Source organism: Exophiala bonariae (assembly GCF_035927105.1).
Source record: "Exophiala bonariae strain CCFEE 5792 chromosome Unknown scaffold_33, whole genome shotgun sequence".
NCBI lineage: Eukaryota > Fungi > Ascomycota > Eurotiomycetes > Chaetothyriales > Herpotrichiellaceae > Exophiala > Exophiala bonariae.
In genome coordinates this window covers 1-24669 of record NW_027042508.1, presented here as the reverse complement: position 1 = coordinate 24669, position 24669 = coordinate 1, and the positions used below count along the sequence as shown (strand labels likewise).

The following is a 24669-nucleotide window of genomic DNA, read 5'->3' as shown; positions in this document are numbered from 1 at the left end:
TGTGAATGATGGTTACTGAAAGGACCTTCTGGTAAATTGGCCAGAACCACAGTTACAGTTCTCACAAAGGGAGCCAAGCTCACAAGGTAGACAATGAGTCGCCGGATCTTTGGTTTGGCGCTTGTGGTCGGTTTCGGTGTCTTGAACGGTAGGTCTACTGCACAGAGGAAATCGGTATCTGAGGATGAAATATTGACTTGACGCAGGCTATGTGACCTTTCAGCCTGCGTTTGATGACCTAGAAAGAGAGAAGTGGAAACAAGGGTGAGAAATGGATTTGGTTGTCTCATTTCACTGATAATGCTAACGGTGGCCTCTCAGCGAATCGGCAGCTGCTGATCTTCCGACAGACATGGTTGAAATTCAGACGCAGTCGACCCAACCCAATGCCAATGGCACTGTGAATCCCAGCAAGGATGTCTTGAACAAATGAACTATGGAAGAGGCCCAATGTGGAAATATAAGAGAAGCGGAAAGTTGCTTCAAGTCGGTCATACAACCATCGAGCATCGAGGTGAGGTATGCTTGAGGCTCTTCCACTTCGATTCAAGGTGCAACAGTACTGATATGAACGATCAGCTAGACTCTGGCTCCAACAAATCACAGACGCAAGCAACAGTCGATAATTCCTCGAGACATCTAATACCACACCTGCGCTCGTTGGGTCCAGTATGGATTTGGCATCACTAACTGTGTCGCCACACAAGATCTACGCAATTCCAACATCACAACACTGGCCAGATTGGAAGTTCCATGTCAAGAATAACTAACAGTGGAAGAGTGCGGTGGGAAGCGATCGACATACAAAGACTTCAAGTTTGCAAAATCCATTGAGCGGATCGACGAAGTGGTGCTTTTACTGTGTCGCTACGGCAAATCTATTGCGACAATCTAACAATAACGCGTCTGACGGATCGCCAACCACCAGATGTCATGTTTCTTGTTGCTGCTGGACCACTTCCAACACATATTTCCATACCATTCGCCAATTCAATCCACTTCCTGGACGAGAGGCCCGTTGCGCGGGGTTAGAGGGGGACCGAAATAGTTGCCGACTCGTTTACCCAACCACTCCTCTGGTACGCCGACTTTGAAACCATCTTTGTTGCTGACCCATCTGGTATAAACTGGATGTGCTGGTGGCACGTATTCCTCTTCTTCATAGGGTACGCCAGCGGCGGCAGCTGCCGCTGCCGCTGCTAGAGTCTCTGGCTTGGGTGCCGCTCCTCTGGCTTTTGAAACTTGGGGCTTCAACTGTATAGAGTGTCAGGCTAGTTCCATATCGTCAGAGTGCAAAGAACTTACCAGTCTGTTCAAAGCTGCAGTCTTCTCTTCTTGAACTTTACGCTTTGTTAATTCCTTACGCTTTCTTGCATGTTCATCCTTCTTCATTGCTTTCTCGGCATCGGTAAAGAACTAGACATGAACGTTAGTCCTGTAAGCTCGACTTCGCAAATTGATTCTCACCTTTCGCTGTTGGGGGGCCATATCTAAAGCCATAAGCTGTGTTTGGTCTTCAGGCCGTCCGCGTTGTCTTTTGGTTAGTTTATTTATGTCTGGGGTGGCAGTACCGGACCCAGGGGTTTCGTCACTATCGTCACTGAGGTCGTCGTTGTCGTCTCCTTCTTCGCCTTCTTCTCCCTCTTCTCCCTCGCCCTCTTCCTCTTCTCCCACGGCGTCTTCATCTTCCACGTCCTCGTCCTCACCTTCAGCATCCTCGTCGTTCACTTTTGAAGTATCCTCGTCTTCGTCGTCGCTAAGTTCGGATGAGGTTTCTACCTCGTCGTCATCAGGATCATCCTCCATCTCTTGATCTTCGACTGCTTTGACGGGACCAACTTTGGCAGGAGTCACTATGAGTTTTGGTCTGGCAGGCTGACGAGAATCTGTCTTGGCTGGTGGCTTGAGAGTGATCTTTGGAGGTTTGGGAGGAACATGACGCCTTGGTGGAGGGACAGGGTTGGGAGCATCTTCCATTTCAACATCTTCGTCGTCAGTGCCACCTTCTGCTTCAGCGCCGAGCTCATCAAAGTCATTCGGCTGCTCTTCCTCTTCCTCATCGTCATCTTCCTCCTCATCCTCTTCTTGGTCGTCCTCATCCTCTGCATCCTCTTCATCATCGTCATCGCTGCTCTCGCTCTCCCCGTACTCGGCGTATCTTGGTCTTTGTGCCTGTGGAGCAGTTTGTCGAGAAGCTGCCGCGGCCCTGCGACTGCTTCGTGGGCCATCCAGGACCTTTCCTCCTCCCAAAGTGTCAAGCAGTGCCTCAACTTCGTTAGCACGCATGACTTCTCGCAGCTTGCTTGGAGGAGCCTTGACGGTCAGCTTCAGACTCTGTCTCCGATCATCTGAACTTGATAAACCACGTTGCACTGTTGCCGATGAAGTGCCATTGGTGGCGACTGGTGCAACAGCACCAGTTCGTCTTGTACGTGAAGAAGCTGGGCTGGAGGTTGCCGAGGATCTAAGTTGGCGATTAGCTTGAGTTCTCTGGCGGCGACGATATCGAAGGGTAATGAAAGACATTGTGGACAGGTGCCAGCAATTGCTTCTCGTTGTTGGTTGTCGCTACTGCCGAAAGCAACGATGGAGGGAATATGGGGAAGAAAGTGAAAGAGAGGAAGGCGAGATCGGAAAGACAATCCCATAGTTGTGTTGAGATTAGACTCCAATCCATTATTGCAGTGACTTGTTCTACCCTCATTTTTGATGAAGCAGAGGTGGCATTACAGGCTGTGTTGGGATAAAATTCACTCCTGGCCTGGCCCGTTCGCAGACCAAAGACATGCATTCACCGCGCGAAAAACTCGAAGGCTAGACAACAAGAATAAGCCACTCACTCATGTCTGCCTGCTCTACGCATTGCATCCGATCTCCTTGGGTCATAATCTTCACCACTGGCGATGTCTGAATCCTCGGAAAGGTCATCAGTTACATCGCTAACTTGACGTCGTACACGCCGGCTTCTATCTGTCATGGTCAAGTTCGGCTAAGACAACCTTGGTAAACCCTAGCTCGGTGGTTGGTGGGCAGTGAACTCCGCGTCCTGGCGGTCGAGTTGCGTCGTGAGGTTTTCGCGTTGATTTCCGTAAGGCCACTATCCAAGATCACTGTATCGCTATATGGCTTGAATATGCTGTTATTGATCCGAAGATTTATTAGAGATTTCGTGCATCGATATTGTACAAGTACTCAACAAGAATCAGCCAAAGTATGGCCACGGTCTCAACTTGAACATTCAAAGGTCTGGGCATAAATTGGTTTCCAGTTCCGAGCGCTGCAATTCAGTTATCCCTGAATCTATGTGGCGTTTCATTCCCTTTTAGTCTTAGCTTGGATCTCCAAATGTGGCTGGGGACTAGCCAGTCACGTGGCTCAGTTTGCCAGACCAAAATGGTAGCCGAGGCATCTGTAACTCGCACCTGCACTTTGTCAATCCATCATACCCTCCATTTATACTACTTAGGTCCTTCCCTTACCTCGTATCAGCATTGCTCTCTCTGAAGTCCTAGTGGAGACCTCGAAGATGGCAGACTCGCGCTCGCCAAAGGGTGCTTCGATACCGGAATGGCAAAAGAATTACAAGCATTCTGATGATAAACCTGCTTCCACAGAGATTCCAGCCACCTCAACCTCCACAGATCAGACTTCCCTTGAGCAGGCCAGGCAATTGATTGAAGATGAATCCATACGCGACGAATCAAGAGAGAAAAAGATTGCCTTCCTGGAAAGCAAAGGCGTTCGAGCTGAAGATATTGAAGCCGTGCTGAGCGCCGACTCTCCATCTATATTGGTGTCACCACCAGAACTGAAGACTATCCATGATACGTCTCAGGTACCGAGCGCCGAGGAGCAAAACCATGGTCTCAATCCCTCTGTACCTTCTGCACAAGTACCTTTGCAGCCAATAGTCACCACCAAGCGCGATGTTCCGCCTATCATTACATATCCCGAGTTCCTCCTCAAACCCCAGAAGCCTCCGCCGCTGGTAACCCTTGATCGCCTTACGAATGCTGCATACATCCTAGCAGCGGTATCCGCCCTGACATATGGCGCAAGTAAATATCTCGTTGAGCCGATGCTACAAACACTGACGGATGCGCGCCACGATCTCGCTGAAGAAACCAATGAGAACCTCGAGAAACTCAATAGCAAACTCGAATCCGTGGTCTCACATGTCCCATATATCGCCAGTAGTGCTGTTTTGCAAAAGCAGAAAGAGCAAGAACGTGAAGATGATCTCGATTCTGTCGATTCTGATCCCACCGAGCTCTTTCACCGGGACATCGCAACTCAGACGTCTCCCCATCGCTCCCGCTCTAATTCCTCCTCCGACTCTGTCCCCAACAACACCCATTCCGACCCAACAGCGCAGCAAACAAGCCGATTAAAAGGCCTCCATGCCGACCTTTCTTCTCTCCTCTCATCCACCAATACTCATTTCTCTCAGGACCGACTGAAGGAGCGTGTGTCCGAATTCCAGAGCGTGCTTGATAAGATGGACACAACTTTCAACCCTTTCACAGTCGATTATACGCTTAGCGCCGTGGATGATGCCTCTAAATCCAAAAAATCGACCAGTAAAGACAATGAAATCAACAAGTTCAAGTCCGAGATCAGAGCCCTGAAAGGTGCCTTCTTAAGTTCCAGAAACTTCCCAAATACAAGAGCTGCTGCTCCATTCGCTTTTCCTGCAAGATGACAGGCCAAGCAGCTGGCATTCAATTGACTCTCATCTACATACATACCTGCATGCCTGAAGGTTAGCCCTCGAACGTTGCTTAGGAAATTCTGTACAATGCGATGCAAGATTTGCAAGACCGTTCCCCAGATTTCACCTTCGCTCGAATTGCCGGCCAGACGGAAGATGCCGAAACACCTGGGTCAAAGCAGAAGTAGCGACAGAAGTGTATGTGTAGACTCCAACGCTTTATATGAGAGATGACACCAATGATGCACGTACGGCTTTCTCTCGCCAACAGTGCACCAAACCTGTCACAAGACATAACATCAACGCTGGATACATGAGTATGTAGTTTATCTTCTACGTTTGTCCCTACTTCTACGTCCAGGTAACCTTGAAATAAGGAATAAACCGACAACCAAGGAGCACGCTCTCGACAGCCTGGTAGTGAACCCTTGTATCAGCGATCAAGTTTCAACGCTCGACATCTCAAAACACTGTCCTAGCACTTTCTTTCTAGCCTTGCGAACCGTTTATATAAAGTACCCATTTCTCGAGCGAAATAATAGTATGTGGGTTGTAAGCATAGATAGCAACTGACATGAATTCATCAATCACTTTGTTAAATCATCTGTCTACTTAGGTGTTTATCCGTCTTGTCTTCTCGGTTCATTGCATCAGTTTCAGAAACCAGGCATTCTTGTCGTAGTGCATTCCTCATAGTCTTTCACATGCTGTAAGCAACGGAGAGACTTGCATGACTACTCGATACTCATTCAATCATGCCCGGAGCCAGAACTTCGTTTTTTGCAGCACCGCTTGCTCGTCGTATCAGCATGTAGAAATACTGCAGCCTTGAGATCCACACTTCATATATCCCCTCCTTCAACCCTGATCAGATATCATTGTTCTCTCGTCTCCCTCTATCCCCCTTCATCTCATCACTTCCACCCCTCCTACCAAGACCTATCACACTGTCCTAATCCGAAGATCAAGGCGTTGCCTTACACATACCGACCAGACGCTTCACACCAACCATCCAATTCCCACTTTCGTCGACTTTATTCGTATGGACGTCCATCTGGATCTCGGAGGCGCGTTGGAAATCGCGGTTCTGGAGCGCCGCACTCAGCTCTGCGATCTGCGCCACCGTGTCCGGCTTCAGCAGGTCTTCGTTGTTCAGGTGGTCAAATAAGATGTCGAGGCGCTTCTCTGTGTCCAGGACTTGTGCTTTGAAGGACGCCGGCGCGCGAGCTTTTACACGCGACATCTCGGCTGAGAGGATTTGAAAGATTGGTTGAGCGGACGGTGGGATGTGGGTCCGGTCACCTTTGGCTGCGGGTGGGTGATTAGTGGTACGCTTGTGGTTTGGGAAATGGTGAGAGAACTTACGATGCTTGCGCACTGCAGGTGGAGGGGCAGCTTTGCTACCAGAATCTGCTGTGCCGGGTCTGGCTGACGTTTGTTGTGGCGGACCGCCCATAGGTGGTGGTCCTGAGGTGAATTGCTGTGATGGGGTGGGTAATGGAGGTGCACTGGCTGGTGGAGGTGCGTGAGTGGTTGGCGGAGGCCCATATGCATTAGGCCTGGCTTGTTGAGGCGACTGTGAGGGTGCATAGGGATTGGATTGTTGGGGAGGACCTTGATAAGATGTTTGCTGTGGAGGAGGTGCAATGTTGGGCCTTGAAGGTGGTGTTGATGCCGGAACGCCACCAGCAGGAGCATAGCGATTCGGGGCACTTGGGCCGTGCGATGGAGGTGCCGTGAAAGGAGACGGACCTCTGGGTATAGGTGGTGGAATAATGTTCTGACCCAATGGTGGCGAGGTCACCCCGTGTTGTGGTGCATATGGGTTACTTGTGGATGAAGGAGGGCGCTCCATTGTCTGAGGTGGACCGCCAGCAAGAGGAGACGTCACTCTTGGGGGAGGAGCGGTACCTTTCGGTGGCGGGGGAACAGGGGAAGCTCTTTGCCGGCTACCAAACGGAGTACTTGACGATGGCGGCGGGGTGGGTTGAGGAATCTGGTTAAATGGGTTGGCAACTGGCTGGGGAGGAACACCAGGTGTGCCCCGTCGCGAAGTCGGAGGCTTCACAAACCCTTCCGGGATATCATTCCAGTTTGTCATATTTTTATCCTGAGATGGCGGAGCGATCGCAGGTGATTGATTGTACCTCGGCGGAGGCGCAATTGGGTTTGCTTGTGGCATGCCGAAATTTTGTGGAGGAGGACCAGGAGGAACTCTCATCTGTTGTGGGGCCTGATATCCACCAGCAGGGGCATATGGATTGACTGGCGCATTGCTTGCAACTGGTGGCGCGTAGGGATTTGATGACGGCTGTTGAGGGAGACCGCCATAGGAAGGTGTTGGTGCTGAAGGCGTTGGAGCGCCGTAAGATGCTGCAGGAGGTTGATAAGAAGCCGCATGAGCGGGCTGCTTGCTCCTTGATGGTAGTGCAGAAGCCTGCTGTGCAACGGCCGGGGCCACAGACTTCTTCTTGGACTGTTGTATCCGACTTCGCGCGACATCTGAACCAGGGTAGCTTTGTGGCAGAAGGTCGAGATATCGTTGTGCTGCCTCCAATTGGCCAGAGCCGGCGACAATATCAGCATATTCCAGATATTTGCTGTAAAGATCCTCCAGTTTCCAGTCAGCAGACTTGGACAAGTCTGAGTCTTGGAAGTTGACCACCTGTCGGAAGATGGTTACCTTTTCGATTAAGTCTTGAAGTCCTCGAGCATGTAGAGAGAATGCTGAAGTCGCATCTCCATCTCTGGCACCAGCTTCTTCGTGCTCCTTAAGCTCCTGGATCCAGATTGCAACCACCTTCTCCAATTTCGATCCAGCAAGATAACAGAACGAAGCATCCTTCCTACCAACCACAGACAGGTCATCGCTCTGTTCTTCAATACGATCTCCCAATGCTTCGCAAAGATCTGGGAATTCCTTCTCATCGGCAAAAGTGCACAACGTGGCCATAACTTCTTTCCAGTTAGACAAGTCGGCATTGTGAACGGTATCCCATAGATTCTTGCCAACGACTGATGCTAGTAAGCGGAGATAATTTGGTCCCTCGCCCTGCTTGGCCAAGTATGCTTCTTGAGCTTTCTTAATGCAGGCTTCTCCTCCGCAAATTGCAATCATGAAAGAATCCGCAATCCTCTCTTCTTGTAGACTGATATCGAGGGCTTTTTCGAATTGACCAAGAATGAGTGCTCGTGTAATTTTCTTGTCGGCCTCGGATTCGGAGCCGGTGTAAATCTGAAATGGATTATTGGTTTTTGTGCCTTTGGTAGCAGCGAGCTCAGCCAAGAAATCACCATCTGCAGAGCTGGCAAAAATGGACTGAAATCTCTTATGAGATCTAGGCGCGCCGTTGACAGAGGTCTTCTGCTCCTCGGTAGTCTTGGGTTCCTCATTGCCATTCGCAGCTGCTTCTACCTTGTCGTCAAAACCAAGATACTTGACAAGTTCTTCTCTGGGACTTTTAGAAACCAAAGTTTCGATGACTTTCCAGTCTGCCTTTTCTTCTTCTGTCTTTGCCGCCGCAACTCTTTCTTCACAAAGCGCGGCAAGGTCTCCAGACTGAATGGCTTTCTCGAACGATTCAGTGGCGTTTCCAACACTCGAATCCACCTCGAACTTGCTGATGCTAATTTTCGAAGTTCTGGATTTGCCGGGATCTGCTTGCCTGACAGATACGATACGTCCACCAAATCCAAAAGACACAGAGACAGGTCGTTCAAGCCATTTAGGAGCCTTTGTTAACGAGAAGGATGATGTTTGTGGTTGTGTCTGAGCCTTCGAAAAGAAATCCTCCCCATCCGCAGCCTGATCCTGGTCATTCTGGGTACTGCTAGGATTGGTGTTCTGTAATGACTGGACCTGCAACTTGCCATCGAAGGATGCCGTGGCAAACAGATCAGGATTATGTGGGTTCCACCGAGTTTGGAATGTCCAGTTGGTCACAACCGGGTAGTCGCCGTAAGCTTGGCCAGTCTGCGGGTTCCATAGAATTGTCCTGTTGTCTTTGCCACAGGACAAAAGGAGATCGTTGTCCTGGGGACACCATGCGAGGGACAGAACGCCAGATTCGTGTCCACGGAGTATCTTCTCAGGCGCGTTCGAATTTCGGAGATCCCACACCAGTATGACAGGCTCTTGATCTAGGGGTACAGCTGTGATAAGCCTCGTGGGCTTTTCAGGATCCCAAGCGACTGCACTGGCAGGCTTCCGTTGATAATTGTTGAGCGTCAGGCTCTCTTTTCTCGTCTTCATGTCCCATACTGTGACAAATCCTCCACTGCTACCAGTGACCAAAATATTGGAGACTTTCTTGTTCCAGTCCAGACAATCGATGTCATCTGCTCGAGCCGCAGTGCTACCTAATCGGATCGGAGTGTCCAGATGGTTCAAATCGGAGATGAACAATTCACCTTTCGAACCACCGGTTGCGAGGAAATTTTGGATTTTGGGGTTAAATTGTAGAGTCTTGATCGCGCCGCTGTGTATCTTCTGATCAAAGAGCGATGCATCGGCTGCACCAGTGGCTACTTTGTCTGCATCCCAGATGCCGAGAGAGCCATTGTCGAAGGCACCTGCGATAATTCCCCGTTTGTGTCCTTCCTGCGCAGAGGTCCATGCCAGATCGTGGAAACTGAAGGAGTACTTGTTAGATTTGAATTCAGGAATGACACCTTGGAACGCACCCAGTTTCAGTCCGCAGAGTGACAGCTGGCTGCAACTCCTGGCCTTGTTGAGGAGAGTCTAGAGCAAGATCCCAAAGTTCCAGACAGGTTTCGTTGCTAAAGTCGACATCAACTGCTCCGGATTTAGTACCGGTTGCGATCCAGGGTGCAGAAGCATCAGGACTCCATGCGAACGCTGCGGTTCGTGGTAGTTCCCGGACTCGCACCATGACGACGTCGGGTGAGAGATATTAAGAGAGGGAGCGGATGAGGAGATTGAAAGGGGGAAACATGCAGCAATAAATCAGCAGAGAAATAGAAGAAACAAGCGGAAAGAGTGGTGTGTGGTGAGTATAGCAGCAAACAGGTTGTCCTCTCGATGCTCAACTTTTGGGACACGGTTCAACTTATGCCACTGCAGTAGGGTTCGATATTCCACACAGCCAACTTGAATGTCGCCCGCAATCGGCCAAGTGTCATCCCCTGATCGAAACGCCGGTGCCTACGGTTACGCATGGAAACTCAATGGCAAATGCATGACTCGCAGGGCATACCTCCACGTGATTGGGGCTTTCCTCCATACTTTCTCTCTCACTGTCTCTTATTAAACCTCTGAGTCCAATTACACCCCAAATTGCAGGTCAAAGCAGATTGAATTCCAATGGCGGAAGAATCGGGTCGTCCAAATTCGACCGTCTATGTGGGCGGGCTGGATACGACTCTTGTGACAGTAGCGACCTTGTCAGAAGCCTTTATTCCTTTCGGAGAAATTTCTGATATTACTCTACCAAAGCCTACAGCCCCATCGTCTACCGAGCTGCATCGTGGATTTGGCTATGTGGAATTCGAAGAGGCAGCCGATGCTCAGGAAGCCATAAACAATATGGACCAGAGTGAAATCTATGGACGAGTGATCAAGGTCTCCATGGCCAAACCCGACAGGAAAGAAACGGGAGAACCTGGTTTAGGAAGCACTACTGCTATTTGGGAACAGGTGAGGATCTCTCTATCGTATATGGGGACGTTAACCTTGCTGACTAATAATTCTTACAGGAAGGATATCTGGCCCAATATACTACTGCGGCCAATGAAGATCGAGCAGCTGTAGAGCAATCGAGAGCCGACAAGCCAGAGGATCCTATGCAAGGTCTAGAAGGCTTGGATGTAGCGGGGCCTAAGCGAGAGTGAGATTAGGCGGTCTGAAATGATTGAATGACACAAAAACTACGATCACAGGAAATGCCGAATGAGCCACCTGCCACAGGGCCAATAGATTGCCAGCATGATCAAGCTCCATGGATAGACGCATAGCTCCAAGGTTCCGCAGAAGGATGACTTACAGCATATCAAAATATCTCACGCCCGCGAACGCCTGGAGGATCAAAGAATCGTTGATTCGGAAAAACAACCCGAGAATTGCGAGCCCTTACAAAGCAATGAAATGGGTGTGCAGCATTGACCTTGCAGAGTCAAAATCGATCCCGCCTTGACGAGCCTGGGCAATAGCTTCGGTTGTGGGAAGAGGAACGGATCCAGAAAGACATGCTGCTTGCATTATCAGACGACATTTTGATTCGATATGTACACATGCCAGCAATGCGGTAATCCCAAGCTCGGCAATCTGAGAGATTCAACGATGGAATGACTCCTTCCCCGTTATTCTGATCTTGGCTATTGGTGCAAATAGCCTCCTTCTCAATGCTCCTTCGGGGGATTCTTGTGGAGGCGGAGCGTTTTATCGGTAAACAGCTTTCTTCCCATAGCAAAGGTAGCTGCAAACAAAGCAAACCTAGAAATATGTTAGTGAGGCGTGTTCTTTCCAATTCGGATCCTTCTTTTCTACGCACGCAATGACGACACCGAGAGGGAGCAACTCCGGAGGAATCTTCTTGAGAGATCTGATTCTCTGGGTGATTGTGTGGGCTGTATTGATGGTAGGGTCAGACTTCGTCCTTCATCTTCCAAACATGTACAGATTGCGCATACCGCTTTGCTCCTCTTCCTATAGTGCCTGTTAGATTCAAAGATGACACAAGGCTTTTCTCGGAAAACCCACCTTCACTCGAAACATGGCCCTAGTATTGTGGAAAGGTCTGGCTTGTCTCAGGACGGATTGCCGGAGAGCTGGCTGACGGAATGCAGCCGCCCGAAGAGGCTGCATCCGCAAGAGGGTTGCAGAATTCATCGTGTCGCGAGGTTGAAGGAGTGGAGAGGTTGTTGAGCTGTGTTCAACGCAAGCAGTAGGGGCGTGGTGTGGTTTGGAGTTGTTAACTGCGGAAACTCGAAGCTCCAGGTGAAGTCCCAGTCGGCCAATCAAAGCAGGGGTCAATCGTCGTCCAGATGAGGAGGCTAACCATGCCGCTTTTCCGTGCCCCTCAACCTTCGGAAGTCAGGTGAGGTATCACTCCGTCAACTACGTAGGTATATTGAGATAATTGATATACACCTAACTACCCTATTCAATGTTCTGTCGTACCAAATCTAATTATCGCAACGAGGACTGAGTGGATCTAGGTAACTGGGGAGTCAAGTGGACTATTCATAGCCTGGACAAACCAAGGTCAACAGGGCAGGGCTACGCTACAAACAACTCTCCATGTGTCCGTACAAACAATTTTGCAGCTCCTTGAGAATTCCTTGTTATCGTAGGTATACCCTAGAGTTCACCATATTGATCAGGCCTGCAGGGGCCATACATCAGACCACTGGCACCAAAAGAGAGAGTCTCAAAAGCGGCGGCACAGAAATCCCAAAGCAAGCTCGTACATGCCAAGGCAACGGGCGCTTTCGATCCCTCAGACCACCGATGAGCAACTGCACCTGCACCTGAACTGCAACCTTTGAACTCTCGCAGCACCAACGAGCTCCAGGCCACTCACTTCCGCCTCGATTGACCTACAACATCTCCTCCCGCCACAGCTCCAGACACCTTTAACTCACCGCCAACATGCCTGATATCGAGATGCCCGATGCCGACGACCTTGGTGGGAACGTTACCAAGCCCTTCAAGTTTGTCACCGGTATGGCTACCTGCCTATCTGACCCACAACGTCGATGTTGAGAGAAGGAATTTGGCTCTGACTTTGTCTGATATAGCTGGATACGACGCTCGGTTTCCCAACCAGAACCAGTACGTTGAGTCCCCAAGTTGGAGGAAGAAGAAAAGAAGGAAATCTCAACCCATCATGCAACCCGCGTCTAACCAAGATCGCTTTCCAGGACCAAACATTGCTGGCAAAACTACGTCGATTACCACAAGTGTATTCTCGCCAAGGGTGAAGACTTTAAACCCTGCAGACAGGTATGCTAGAACCGGAGTGTCCCGTGAATGAATGGCACAAAGCCTCGGAGACGAAAACATACATCGAGAACACAGCAAGCTAACCATTGGTGTTTTTACTTTCCCCGAAACAGTTTTACCTCGCATACCGATCACTATGCCCAAGCTCGTGGGTCGGACGATGGAACGACCAGCGTGAGGCAGGCAACTTCCCCGTTGACTTGGAGCATTAAAATGGAGACACGCCAATGGGTTTGATCAGAATCTGTGGCTATGTTGAAAGGATGGCGGAGAGCTGAACCTCACGTCCAACCCCAAATTCCAGGATCGTGGAGGTGCAAGTGCAAATCGTGGAAAGGCTGTGGCCGAGGCGAGGAAACTGAACTGTACATACATTAAAGATTAGATTGAGAAAGTCACGAGCCAGCACCACAAAGCACGACCTCTCTATCACCTCGTACTTGTCTACTGATCTGATGAAATCAATCATCATCCTGTTGTTTTTGTTGCGAATGGCGGTGCTTGGATGGCTCGTCCATTGCACATTGTGACATGTATCTGCCCTGCAGCATACCGCGTGCATTTCCATTATCCCACGTCGAAGTCCTGTTAGGGTCGTACGTATCCAGGTAGGCAGTACATGCAATTAGTTACTGTTACTCAAAAACAACGTGAGCCAGATGATCCAGGTCGTGCTATTTACCGGTAAAGTCATTGGATGTGGATTCAACGAATAGAATGGTCGTGTAGACAGAATTTCTGTACCAATTCGTCGAAAAATAGAGCACCGTATTCATTTTGATCGTGCCTTTTGAATTATGATTATCCTTTTCCCTCCACTTCATGTATTAGCTGCATCATGACAACGCATTGAAGTTGGGAGTAAATTTGTGTGGTCTATTAAAGAAGATCCTGACCCAGAGACCTTGAAAAAGCAACTCAAGTGCTTGCCACTAGTCAGTGGGCATTCCGACCAGGAAAAGTAGCTGGTTCGGTGCAATGGTCTAGGTAGCGCTAATAATGCATATCCGTACATGCGACGACAGAGACTTCCTCTCACGGAGAAGCTGCTCATCGAACCTCTCATGTCCTTGTTGCAGTGTCACATCCATTTCACCTTTTGACCGAACTCCTCCTCAGAGCCTCGAGCAACTCGGGTCTTGAGTGCAGGAGTTGGACCGCCTGCGAATAGACATACCATTGTCTAGTTCTCTTGTATTTCTCTGGCCATTCCGAGCGTTCCTCGGTGACAGTAGCTTCGAAAAAATGATAGCTAGCTTTTGGCGCCTTCTTGGTCACAGTGCCTGTCGGTCTGGTATCTGGAATATGTCCTAGATCTCTTTCGACCTTGCAGAGGATCCCAGCTTCTTCCCAAGCCTCTCGACAAGCTGCTGCTGATGCTGTAGGCTCGTCAAGCTCCCATCCACCTTTGGGTAGAACCCAGCCGCTACGTTGTGTGGACTGAATGAGAAGGACTCTGCTTTTGTCCGAGGATAAAGGGACGACACCTGCAACTAATCTCTCGCCTTTGGACCCGTAACCTGTTGATGTTTAGCATGTGTTACGGTTTCTGAATGGTCGAGAATCTTACGTTGATTGTCAGAGCCACTGCGAGACACCATAGACAGTTGTTTGGCCATGGTTGAGGGTGGGGAATAGGATCGATGGTCAAGGCCACGAACCACACCCAGAATCAAGAGCAAACGTGACTTTCTTCGCACCACCAAAGAAAAAGTGCGAAAATGCTAAGAAACGATGAAGATGCGGCTGAAACCACAGTTGATCTGGTCGGAAAGAGAAGAGAAAAGAGGTGGCGGTCGGGCGTGGGAGGGAAATGGGCTGACAATCAAAGACGACCCATGGTGAGAGATTCTCAAGAGAGGATTTGCGGTTAGAGCGCAAGTGTAGGATACGAAAGCCTTCAGTCCCGTGTGAAACGGGGCTGAGGGAAGAGGTTGGACGTACAAAGGCAGAGCAGCAGTTGAAGGTCGGGAGAGGCCATGGTTTTGTAGGAGATGTAGAAATGAAATAGTTTCGGGGAGCCAGTGGCAGTGGGCAGTGGGTGACCGTTTCTTTGAGGAAAAAGTGACATGGAACGAGCCTGAAGTTGCGTTGCGGAGCGCGGCGGCGAAGACGCTTTCCCTTGAACGGCCAGAAGCCACAGGCCAGTGCCAGTTACGAGTGGCATTGTTCAGTGTCCCACCGCCTTCCCGGGAGTACAAGGGCTCCAAGGGCTTCCAGGGAGCCACCCCTAGCAATTCTTAAGCCCGCTTAGGCCACTTAGGCACCAGCTAGCATCTCTTAGGCGCAGCTATCCCAAGCTTGACAACGAACCAGATCGGTCCTTCCTCTGAAGCACACGATCTCCCAACACGTGCCTGTTTCAACGTTTATACTGGTCTATTCTTCCTTTCGGTTCCCTTTATTCTCCCATTCAACCTGTCAACACCAGGCATCTCCCACTCCATTTCCTGCTCACGCGAGCTGCCAGCATTCAACTTGATCCCACGCTCGGAGGGTGATACAGATTCTCGCTGAACAGTCCGGCAATTGGTCCCCCCAATCTGTCGTGTGCATATCCCACTTGGACAAGCCTCTTCGTTGTCCTTTTGATATCTAATGCAAACTCGTCATTTCTGCCTATCGGGTCAGGTGACCTGACTTACAAGAAGCCTTCTCGTTCCACTGTGAACCATCCGAATGGTCGTGTGATGGAATCATTGGATCTGCTTGTTTTCCGATAGACGGCCAAACGGCTTCAAGCCCCGTCTCAGACCTGACGAACACTATGACGAGCAATATCTCACTACTGCAGCCTAAGGGTATGTCACACCTTTTAGCCGTTGCACAAGTTCCTTACACGAGGCTCGGCCCGGTGAAGACTGGTAAAGTTCCCAATTGACCTTGATTATCCTTCATCACAGGCTACCAGAGGAACAAGTCTTGTGGCTATTGCAAGACTACCAATGGCAGTAGGTGTTCTCATATCCCATTATTCCCCTTAACTCGTCTGATATTTCCAACCAATCAGGCTCCTCATTCTATTTGACATGTGACAGCATGAGACTTGAGCACTATCAAGAATTGATGGATCGTGGCTGGAGACGGTCTGGGACCATGTACTACAAGCAAGATTTGACTAGAGCATGCTGCCCGTATTACACAATCAGGTACTCGACTTACTGACCGACTTCACGAACAAAACAATTGACGGCAGAATCAGATTGAAAGCATCAGATTTCAAAGCCAACAAGGATCAGCGGAAACCGATCAATAGGCTGAACGAGTATCTGCTTGGTCCAGAATATAAGCGCAAAGTGGCGATGCTGAGTCCACAGACGAGAGAGCAGGTGATGCGGCAATGGGATAATGGGACTTGACTGACTTTGCAGCAGAGAGAAACTTCGTTTACGGGACAAGTTCGACTTGACTTCTGCGGTGCACAAGGCGGAGTACAATACTGTGAAGAAGCCTGTAGGAAAGAAGAGTGGTCAGCCAGTTGAACCCGCGCACAAATTTGAGATCAATCTTGAGGGAGACAATTTCACCGAGGAAAAGTCTGTCGACCCCGTTTCCTTTTGTATCGTCCATTGACACTCGCAGATATGGTATTTTCTTGAAGTATCAGGTCCAGGTCCATAAAGATCCTGTTTCTCGGTGGGGAGAATCAGCTTTCAAACGCTTTCTATGCTCAGGGCTGGATCGCAAGATACTGAAGTCAAATGGTCGCACAATGAAGCTAGGTTCCTATCACCAATGTTACCGAATCGATGGTAAGCTGGTGGCCGTTGGGGTTCTTGACCTTTTGCCACATGCCGTCAGCTCCGTTTATCTCTTGTAAGTCACGCTCGCCTGCTTCACGTGGTTTATGTGCTGATAAGAAAAGCTATGATCCTGAGTATCAAGATTGGGATTGGGGCAAAGTTAGCGCTCTCCATGAGATCTCTCTCGCACTGGAAGCAAAATATGAATACTATTACATGGGTGAGTTTGATTCTGGCGAGTTTGCAGTCTTGCTTATCTCTGTAGGATATTATATTCATTCGTGTATCAAAATGCGATACAAGGCCGCTTTCTCTCCAACACTCATCCTAGGTAACTCCCTTGCATTCGCTCTTCTCTATTCGTACCGGTGCTCACATATCTTAGATCCCGAAAGTCTCGAATGGAACGTACTTGATGATGCATATCGCAAGCAACTTGACCATCGGAAATATATTTCTCCTTCTCGAGATCGTGCCAATGGCGAAGCGGGATATTCAGATAGCATCGGCCCTCCGCTTTCTGAACCTTCTTCACAAATACCCACCGAGTCTGAAAAGCCACCAGATACCACCAAGAGTAGAGGTCAAACCTTCAGTGACGACCAAGACCTTGAGCTTGACGAAGCAGACAGTGATGAGGATGATGCAGAGATTCCTGAAGGCTCTTTATTCGAATACAACATACCAGGCGCTCTCAAAAAGGAAGAGGTAGCGAAGCTGGATCTTGACCACTGGCGGCTGGTAGTGAGAGACTCATTGATCGAATTGGAGGTGCGATAAAATCGCATTCAGGCCATTGATAAATGTACTAACCATTCGCCAGGACCTTCGTGGATGGGAAGAATCAACAATCGATGATCCTTACTCAATCAAGGGCATCGCAGCGGAAACTATCTCAGTCACAGGGCCTGGACTTCTGAAAAACTCGGCGCTCGTCTTATTTTGAGATTGGAGGCGATTCCGGCATATACCACGGGAAACATATGACTCTGTCATCGGGTGCAACGATGTAGGCTCCTGTACATCAAGGGAGATCCTCTGGAAGGTTCGTCACAATGATGATGAATAGTAAGCAGTGATAATGGTGAAGGTAGTCTTGCCATAAGTGCCTGTGAGTACATTTATCTCGCCACCCATTTCCAACTCGTGACAATACTGCTAGCTTCTGGTAAAGAAGGCGTCCTCCCATCGAGCCTCGTGCAAGACCCTCCCCGTTAAGCAACGTTAATAAATCACAGGCACCAACCACTTAATTCACTAACGACAGATATATCACAGTCCCAGAAATTTACCCAACAACTTCCTAGATCCGAAAGGCAGTGACATCCGCTTCTTGGTCTGGTGTGGACAAATGGCTCAATGGTCAACACACCAGATTCCACAGTTAATGGGCTCGCTCCGTCCACCATCAGGAATTGTTTAAAAATCAAAAAAAGATCCGTGGGTCTGACTCTCTGTTAGTTTCGACCCTTAAAAATGGCTTTTCATTCCCAAAGTGGTGTGTTTTTGTACCTTTTGGTCTTTTTCGTTTGTCTTTCACTTCCTCCATTTGCCCTGCTCTGATTGTCTGCCACTTCGAGCAGTCTGTGCTTGATGTTGTGACGCAAACGAGTCTCTCCTCTCCTCAAACGCAGATGGCAGCCCATATGAGACCGATGTCTCACCTGCTGGATCAGACGATGGACTCGTGGAGCTCAGCCTCATGCACGGCTCTCTCAAATATCTATAAATTCAACCGGTCTCTTCCATCTGCAGGTCTCTTTTCTGTACTTTATCTGCCCCTGCTGAACCTGATCAAAACCAATCCCTGATCGATTCAAGCATGAGACTTCTTAATCTTTTCGCCGCTCTGGCGATTTTCAACACCCCTGCGACGATTTGTTCGCAGCCATCCTTCAACCTTTCCGATATCAGTGAGTGGCAAGTCCCTGGTCGCAATGGATCAGCGCCGCCCCAGCTCCTCCTAAAGATGTCGATTCTTCATGGGGGCGCCCCCCACGATGCTGCCCGTCTCCTTCCTCCAAACCTTCCATCAGCAGTCCGACCTACTTACCCAGAAGGTCGGACACCCTGCCCCTCCTCTGACGGATGCTGCATGGTTGGAATATACTGCACTACAAACACCCCGGGCCAATCAGGCTGCAGTCCAAATACCACGATCGATTTTGTTGTCACGCACATCGAAAATGGTCTTTCCATCCCCGCTGGGACCTCCCGTGGGATCTCGCCTATTGCCACAGGCTCCTCTTCGAAGTTGCGTGTACCAACGATTCTTAGCACATTCACTGCCACCTACCAATTCGTATTGTCCGGGTTTCTGAGCTTGGCCAATTCGAAGACGGTCAAACCTCAAGACGAAACGGGATCGGACCATACATCCTCTATAGAGAACCACCGATGGGCCGTCGACCCAAACGATGGCCGAGTTGTGGAAAGATTTGTTCCACCCAATTTTGACAAAGATGCCTGGTTGGACGACTATGAAAAAAGGCCGAAACCTAAGTGCGATCGGAATGCGGCACCTAGATCGGTGTCGAACCCTTTTACCTACCCAGTGGTGGCCATCGGGAACATGTTTCGATCGTTTGGAAGCATCGATGCACGACCAGTGATCGCCAACGACACCGCAACTCAAGATGCAGAACCTCTCAAAGGCCTTGGGCTTGGTAGTGCTTTGTATGACATGTGGATCCGGTGCATGGCAATGATGGACTGATGAACAGCATTTTTTGTTCCTTTTGCCTCGTGCTGAGACGTGCTGGCGACATTGAATTATAGCAAGCAATAAATAGCTAGGAGCTTCAAAAAGATATAATGTGTTAATTGAAGTTAAGACAAGGCTGAGCAGGGCTTTTGATTATGTCAGCACCCAGCCTTGCAAGTTCCAACCATAACCTCCGAATTCAGGCCGGACCCTGAACTCGAATGCCAAAGAATAAAAAATTGGAGCTCAAGAAACCATCGGCCGACAGTGGCCTCCCTACATTTTTTGACCCTACAACTCGCGTGCTGCGCTTTCTATTCTCGATTTCCATCACAACAACACAACTATTCATCTTCGACTTGACTCCGGTCTCAATCTCTACTAACTTCCGATTCCCATCAAATTCAACCTCCATCTCCATATCCAACATGCTGCGAAAACAGCTCCTACGGCAATCGCGTGCCATTTCGCAGTCCATCAAGAGCACTCCCACATCAACATCAGCAACGCCATCTCTATCACAATCCCTCCTCCACCGATCAGCACCATTCTCCGGTGCATCACTCGCCACCAAGACTCGAGTAGCCACACTACCAACATACCAGTCGTCACAGATCCTCGGGCGGAGATGGCAGTCGACCGACTCGGCAACACAGACACCCGACGCTGCAGCCTCGGAGACGAAGTCTGATGGGACAGCAGCAACCGAAGCACCAAAGGAGGATCCTCTGAAAGTGGAGCTCGAAAAGAAGAACAAGGAGGTGATCGACTTGAAGGTATATTGAACCCCAGCGAGAGGCTTTCCATCATGAGTGAACGACGACACTAACCTTCCTGCCCTCCAACAGGACAAATATCTCCGCTCCGTGGCCGACTACCGCAACCTCCAGGAACGCACCAAGCGCGACATGGATTCCGCGAAGCAATTCGCCATCCAACGCTTCGCAACCGACCTCCTCGACAGCATCGACAACCTAGACCGAGCACTGATCTCCGTGCCCGCGGACTCGGTATCGGCCTCGCCTCCCGCCTCCGCAACACCGGACCACAAAAAGGACCTGCTGAGTCTGTATTCCGGCCTGAAGATGACGGAGGAGATCCTGCTGGGCACGCTGAAGAAGCATGGCCTCGAGCGATTCGATCCGACGGAAGGCGAGGGACGGAAATTCGACCCGAATACCGATGAGGCAACTTTCTTCACCAAGGTCGAGGGCAAGCAGGACGGTGAGGTGTTTTTCGTGCAGAGTAAGGGGTTCAAGTTGAATGGGAGGGTTATTCGCGCGGCGAAGGTGGGTGTCGTTAAGAACTCGTAAACCTGCGAGTTAGGTGGAGCGGTGCGAGATGAGCTGGACCTGAGCTTTCAACGACTGATGTTTCTTGTCCCTTTCCACCATGAAGCCTCTCACCTAGCCTCATGCGGATCAAGGATTGGGGATCAGGGACCGAAGGAGAATATGTACGCCTCGGCTGGACGAAGAAGTCAAACCGAATACCTGACTGTCCTTCGTCTTCATGGACTCGGCTCAATCGTTCTTTATCACGCCCGCAATACCCGACTCATTTGATCTGATCTGATCTGATTGATCTCACCTCTTCCTAAAATCACCACTATTAACACCTGCGACTAATTCAAGCGTAATCCACCAACCTCTCCCCCCCCCCTCCTACACACATCTAAACCCGACTCACAAACAAACTCCAACCAACACCTCTCCACAACCCAATGTATCAAAAAAGACCCAATCAATACACTCTCCCCATTTGACACGGAATGGACGATGCATGCGACTACTACATTTCTCCACTGACAAACTGTGCCTTACCTGTTATTTAATATGATGTGGATGGGGAGCGAGCGGGGTGCGGTTTGGATGCAAACCTTTTGTCTTGTCCTTTGGCCGGACAACTTGAAGGAAAGACTTGGGAGATTCCGGTGGCGAAAATGTTCGAATAAGGTTAAAAACGAATGGCATCTGTTAGGTGCATGTATATGTATGCATATATGTATAGAGATGACGGCTAACATGTTCCGTCGGTGGGATTTGAGGAATACATATATGTATGTACCCTGGGGTGGCCCACTGTACTCACTCTACTTTTTCGTTTGGAGAGCCACGTTTCGGTTGAGTGGTAATTGTTTTATATCTACACATGTGATAAGAGATTATTGCCGTCTGTAGACAGAGACAACCAAAATTATGTTTGTGAGCTGATTGGTGTACGTGCGACAAAGTTTTCGGTATCTTATATAAATACAGAAAGGAGAGATGGTCGTAAGTCAAGCCTATCTCAATTCAACCCCATGCAGTCCAACCATTCTTTTACCGACTTCATCATGCAGAGCATTGACCTCATCATTCTGTAAGGTTCGCTCGAGACTGCGATAATTGATTCGGTAGCAAAGACTCTTACGCCCACTACTGGGATGGACGAATTCGTCTACGAGGGTGACATCTTCAGCTAGACTACCAGCGACATCACGTACCACTTCCATAATGTCATTTTCATGGAATGCAGCAGGCTGAGTCTCGGCTGGGGATGCCTTGGTGGCATCACCTCCTGCGGCAGCAGCTACACCGGAAGATCCAAGATTCGAATTTACAGGGGTACTGCTGGCAGGAGCAGAACGAATCCAGAAAGCAATATCCTTGTAACACGCGGGAAATTTGCTGAAAGGTTCGAATTGAGTGATCTTGCCTTGAGAGAACTGCTTGAGGAAACGTGGGTCGGTTGACCAGAAAAGACGAATGTCAGGAATTCCAAAGAGAAGCATGGCGAAGCGTTCGATACCCAGACCCCATGCCCACCCAACATGTTCACGTAAACCAGCTTGGTTCAATATTGGATGTTGCACGATACCACAACCAAGCAACTCGAGCCATGTGTTGTTCCATTCGACTTCTATTTCATACGAAGGGGATGTGAACGGGAAGTATGCTTCGATCCATCGTGCCTTTATCGGAGCATTTCCCGAGGTGGTTTGGTTGGAGGCGCTTTGTGCAGCACGGAAGATGGATTCAATGAGGAATTCGAGACTACGTTTGAGGTGTCTGGCGAGTAGAACGGTCTCCTTTTTGTCGTGCTCCTCTTGTATAGGATTGGTTTCCGGGTGGTAGTTGTCGTTCTGCTCAGTCACGAGGAAGTCGGTCTGAGGGAGGTTTCTCAAATCGGTGGCGATTTTTTGAGTGCGAGAAAGCATTCGATTGTATCGTGTTTGGGAGATATCGCCATCCAAGGCCCAAACCTTGGCACCCTCCATTTGATGGAAGATGGGAAAGTGGCTCTTGTCGATGCTGTCTCGGCGATAAACATCTGCACAGATGGTGTAGCCTGAAGTGACGGACCCGTCCTCAGGAGCGAGAGATTTGAAAGCGGCATGTTGATGGGCAGAGGTGTGTGTTCGTAGAAGATGAGAGGAATTGAGATAGTAGGTATCGGTTCTGGAACGACCAGGGTGGTCCTTAGGGAAACCAAGGACGTCGAAGTTGTCGTGAACAGATACAACAGGGTCTGCTTGGATGAAATGATTGAATTCCGGAGATGGGAAACAAGATTCTATCAGCTTGCGGGTGATACAGAGAGGGTGGTCGGGGTTGTCGTAAAGGTTTCTGCCAACCAGGTCGAGAATAGATTGTGGAACATTGGTGGTTTGGTCAAATAGATAAGGCTTGCCCAATATGAGGGAGCCAGACTTGCCGGACTCATGAACAATCTTGCTTTCTTTCCCGATGGTTTGAAGGTGTTCTTTGAAGGCAGTATCGTCGGAGGTAGGAGAGGACGATTGAGTGGCAGTTTTAGAGGGGTCAACTTCTCTGAAAGGCGGGACCGACTGCTCTGGGAAGGGTTGAGTCACGGTCTGAGTGCTGGACCATCTGATGGTAGCCGGAGTCTGAGAATGAGGAATTGAGCGAGAGTATTGAAGAGATGGGGGACAGACGGGTTGAGCTGCCAATGTGTAGGAGGTGCAGATGCGAGCTGATCGCGCTTGCCGCACAAACGCACCGGTTTTGAGAAGGCGCATTTTCGAAAAGTTGAAGCGGTCACTCGATCACTGCACTGGCATCGCAAGAGCAACCATTCTCCACCTACAACTTGAAGCAGGAAGATACACCAGCAGCCTGAGAATTAATTCAAGGTTGCTCCCACGCGAGCTCAGTCTCGAAATAATTAAAAACTACTCCGCATCGAGTCTACCTTCCCCATCTCGAAAACCCCCAGGGCCGACTTCGCTTTGGCTTTCTTGTTCTCGAGATCGCTACGGTTGCGTCTCGGAACGCGCTCTCCTCCGTCATCGTTCTTCTTTTCATTAACCGTCACCAGCCGTCTTCGGAGCTTCCATCTCTCTGGCTCTGGCTTTTTCATGTCCGCAATCCCCTCCCCGGACCTGTACTTCCTTTACACTTAACATCCAACTACCTAAATTACCCCCTAGACCTTGTATACTTGCATTGTCGACCTCTCCTGTCCTCTCTTTACTCCCCCCTCCGATGGAGCCATGTCCTCAATCTCTTCTTCTCCCACCCAAAATGCTGCACAAGGCCCAAAGCCAACAAAGGCCAAATCTGTGCCGGTGCACTATCCGTTCTGGTTTGGTGGCAGCGCTGCCTCAATGGCGGCGGTAGTCACACATCCTCTCGACTTGGGTACCCATATGCCCTTTCGGTCTCTCTATGAGCCATCCGGTTAATCGTGCTTTAGTCAAGGTCCGCCTCCAAACTCGAACTGCTTCCGCACCTAAAACTACCCTTGGCACCTTTGCCTATGTCTATCGCAACCAAGGCATCTTGGGTCTCTATGCAGGCTTGTCCGCAGCCTTGCTACGCCAACTTACCTATTCAACTGCACGCTTCGGTATCTATGAGGATCTCAAAACCCGCTTTGCCCCAGTCCCTACCCCCGAAAACCCCAAACCACGTCAATCCCTCCTCAACCTCGTCCTTATGTCCTCCACTGCGGGATTCCTCGGTGGGATCGCCGGTAATCCAGGAGACGTGTTGAACGTCCGTATGCAATCCGACGCCTCAAAACCCCCTGAAGCGCAACGTAACTACAAACATGCCTTTGACGGACTAATACGCATGATCCGGGAGGAAGGGGCCACCAGTATATTCCGTGGGGTCGGCGCCAATAGCACAAGAGCATTACTCATGACAGCATCCCAGTTGACATCCTACGATGTCTTCAAACAGTTCTGTTTACAAAGAATGGGCATGCAGGATAATTTCGGCACGCATTTCACAGCCTCCCTTGCAGCAGGCTTCGTAGCGACGACCATCTGCTCCCCAGTGGATGTGGTCAAGACCCGTGTCATGAGTGCTGGAGGCAAAGTCGGCATCCTACACCTCCTCTCCGAAGCCAGTCGCAAGGAGGGTCTCCTCTGGATGTTCCGAGGCTGGGTACCCAGCTTCATCCGCCTAGGCCCTCAGACCATCTGCACCATGGTGTTTTTCGAACAGCACAAGAAACTCTACCGACGGTGGAAAGGCCTGGACGAATGATGAGATCCTAAATCAGCTCACAAGTGGCCCGTCTCTCTGGAGTCTTTTCC

At 49.8% G+C, this 24669-nt stretch overlaps 13 protein-coding genes across 13 annotated transcripts; 8 read left to right on the top strand and 5 right to left on the bottom strand.

The window, feature by feature from the left end:
- Positions 1-93: 93 nt before the first annotated feature.
- On the top strand, positions 94-433 carry LTR84_008676 (uncharacterized protein; the record flags this gene model as incomplete). Its single annotated transcript, XM_064852221.1, has 3 exons — positions 94-148; positions 207-264; positions 322-433. The coding sequence occupies 3 exons, from the start codon at positions 94-96 to the stop codon at positions 431-433; spliced, it is 225 nt and encodes a 74-aa protein (XP_064701495.1).
- A 557-nt stretch (positions 434-990) lies between these two features.
- On the bottom strand, positions 991-2526 carry LTR84_008675 (uncharacterized protein; the record flags this gene model as incomplete). Its single annotated transcript, XM_064852220.1, has 3 exons — positions 991-1254; positions 1306-1416; positions 1468-2526. The coding sequence occupies 3 exons, from the start codon at positions 2524-2526 to the stop codon at positions 991-993; spliced, it is 1434 nt and encodes a 477-aa protein (XP_064701494.1).
- Positions 2527-3526: 1000 nt separating this feature from the next.
- LTR84_008674 (uncharacterized protein) lies at positions 3527-4702 on the top strand (the record flags this gene model as incomplete). The annotated part of the gene is made up of 1 exon (XM_064852219.1): positions 3527-4702. One exon carries the CDS (start codon positions 3527-3529, stop codon positions 4700-4702), a length of 1176 nt encoding a protein of 391 aa, XP_064701493.1.
- A 973-nt stretch (positions 4703-5675) lies between these two features.
- LTR84_008673 (uncharacterized protein) lies at positions 5676-9603 on the bottom strand (the record flags this gene model as incomplete). The annotated part of the gene is made up of 3 exons (XM_064852218.1): positions 5676-6019; positions 6077-9342; positions 9395-9603. The coding sequence occupies 3 exons, from the start codon at positions 9601-9603 to the stop codon at positions 5676-5678; spliced, it is 3819 nt and encodes a 1272-aa protein (XP_064701492.1).
- A 431-nt stretch (positions 9604-10034) lies between these two features.
- On the top strand, positions 10035-10561 carry LTR84_008672 (uncharacterized protein; the record flags this gene model as incomplete). The annotated part of the gene is made up of 2 exons (XM_064852217.1): positions 10035-10367; positions 10427-10561. The coding sequence occupies 2 exons, from the start codon at positions 10035-10037 to the stop codon at positions 10559-10561; spliced, it is 468 nt and encodes a 155-aa protein (XP_064701491.1).
- A 507-nt stretch (positions 10562-11068) lies between these two features.
- Positions 11069-11558, bottom strand: LTR84_008671 (uncharacterized protein; the record flags this gene model as incomplete). The annotated part of the gene is made up of 4 exons (XM_064852216.1): positions 11069-11162; positions 11221-11296; positions 11360-11375; positions 11430-11558. 4 exons carry the CDS (start codon positions 11556-11558, stop codon positions 11069-11071), a joined length of 315 nt encoding a protein of 104 aa, XP_064701490.1.
- A 762-nt stretch (positions 11559-12320) lies between these two features.
- LTR84_008670 (uncharacterized protein) lies at positions 12321-12705 on the top strand (the record flags this gene model as incomplete). Its single annotated transcript, XM_064852215.1, has 2 exons — positions 12321-12393; positions 12470-12705. The coding sequence occupies 2 exons, from the start codon at positions 12321-12323 to the stop codon at positions 12703-12705; spliced, it is 309 nt and encodes a 102-aa protein (XP_064701489.1).
- Positions 12706-13766: 1061 nt separating this feature from the next.
- On the bottom strand, positions 13767-14293 carry LTR84_008669 (uncharacterized protein; the record flags this gene model as incomplete). The annotated part of the gene is made up of 2 exons (XM_064852214.1): positions 13767-14194; positions 14245-14293. 2 exons carry the CDS (start codon positions 14291-14293, stop codon positions 13767-13769), a joined length of 477 nt encoding a protein of 158 aa, XP_064701488.1.
- Positions 14294-15799: 1506 nt separating this feature from the next.
- On the top strand, positions 15800-17197 carry LTR84_008668 (uncharacterized protein; the record flags this gene model as incomplete). The annotated part of the gene is made up of 5 exons (XM_064852213.1): positions 15800-15999; positions 16049-16210; positions 16257-16490; positions 16540-16637; positions 16803-17197. The coding sequence occupies 5 exons, from the start codon at positions 15800-15802 to the stop codon at positions 17195-17197; spliced, it is 1089 nt and encodes a 362-aa protein (XP_064701487.1).
- A 1042-nt stretch (positions 17198-18239) lies between these two features.
- Positions 18240-19133, top strand: LTR84_008667 (uncharacterized protein; the record flags this gene model as incomplete). Its single annotated transcript, XM_064852212.1, has 1 exon — positions 18240-19133. The coding sequence occupies one exon, from the start codon at positions 18240-18242 to the stop codon at positions 19131-19133; it is 894 nt and encodes a 297-aa protein (XP_064701486.1).
- Positions 19134-19549: 416 nt separating this feature from the next.
- On the top strand, positions 19550-20434 carry LTR84_008666 (uncharacterized protein; the record flags this gene model as incomplete). The annotated part of the gene is made up of 2 exons (XM_064852211.1): positions 19550-19897; positions 19970-20434. 2 exons carry the CDS (start codon positions 19550-19552, stop codon positions 20432-20434), a joined length of 813 nt encoding a protein of 270 aa, XP_064701485.1.
- A 971-nt stretch (positions 20435-21405) lies between these two features.
- LTR84_008665 (uncharacterized protein) lies at positions 21406-23142 on the bottom strand (the record flags this gene model as incomplete). Its single annotated transcript, XM_064852210.1, has 1 exon — positions 21406-23142. The coding sequence occupies one exon, from the start codon at positions 23140-23142 to the stop codon at positions 21406-21408; it is 1737 nt and encodes a 578-aa protein (XP_064701484.1).
- A 474-nt stretch (positions 23143-23616) lies between these two features.
- LTR84_008664 (uncharacterized protein) lies at positions 23617-24619 on the top strand (the record flags this gene model as incomplete). Its single annotated transcript, XM_064852209.1, has 2 exons — positions 23617-23764; positions 23820-24619. 2 exons carry the CDS (start codon positions 23617-23619, stop codon positions 24617-24619), a joined length of 948 nt encoding a protein of 315 aa, XP_064701483.1.
- Between the last annotated feature and the right edge of the window lie 50 nt (positions 24620-24669).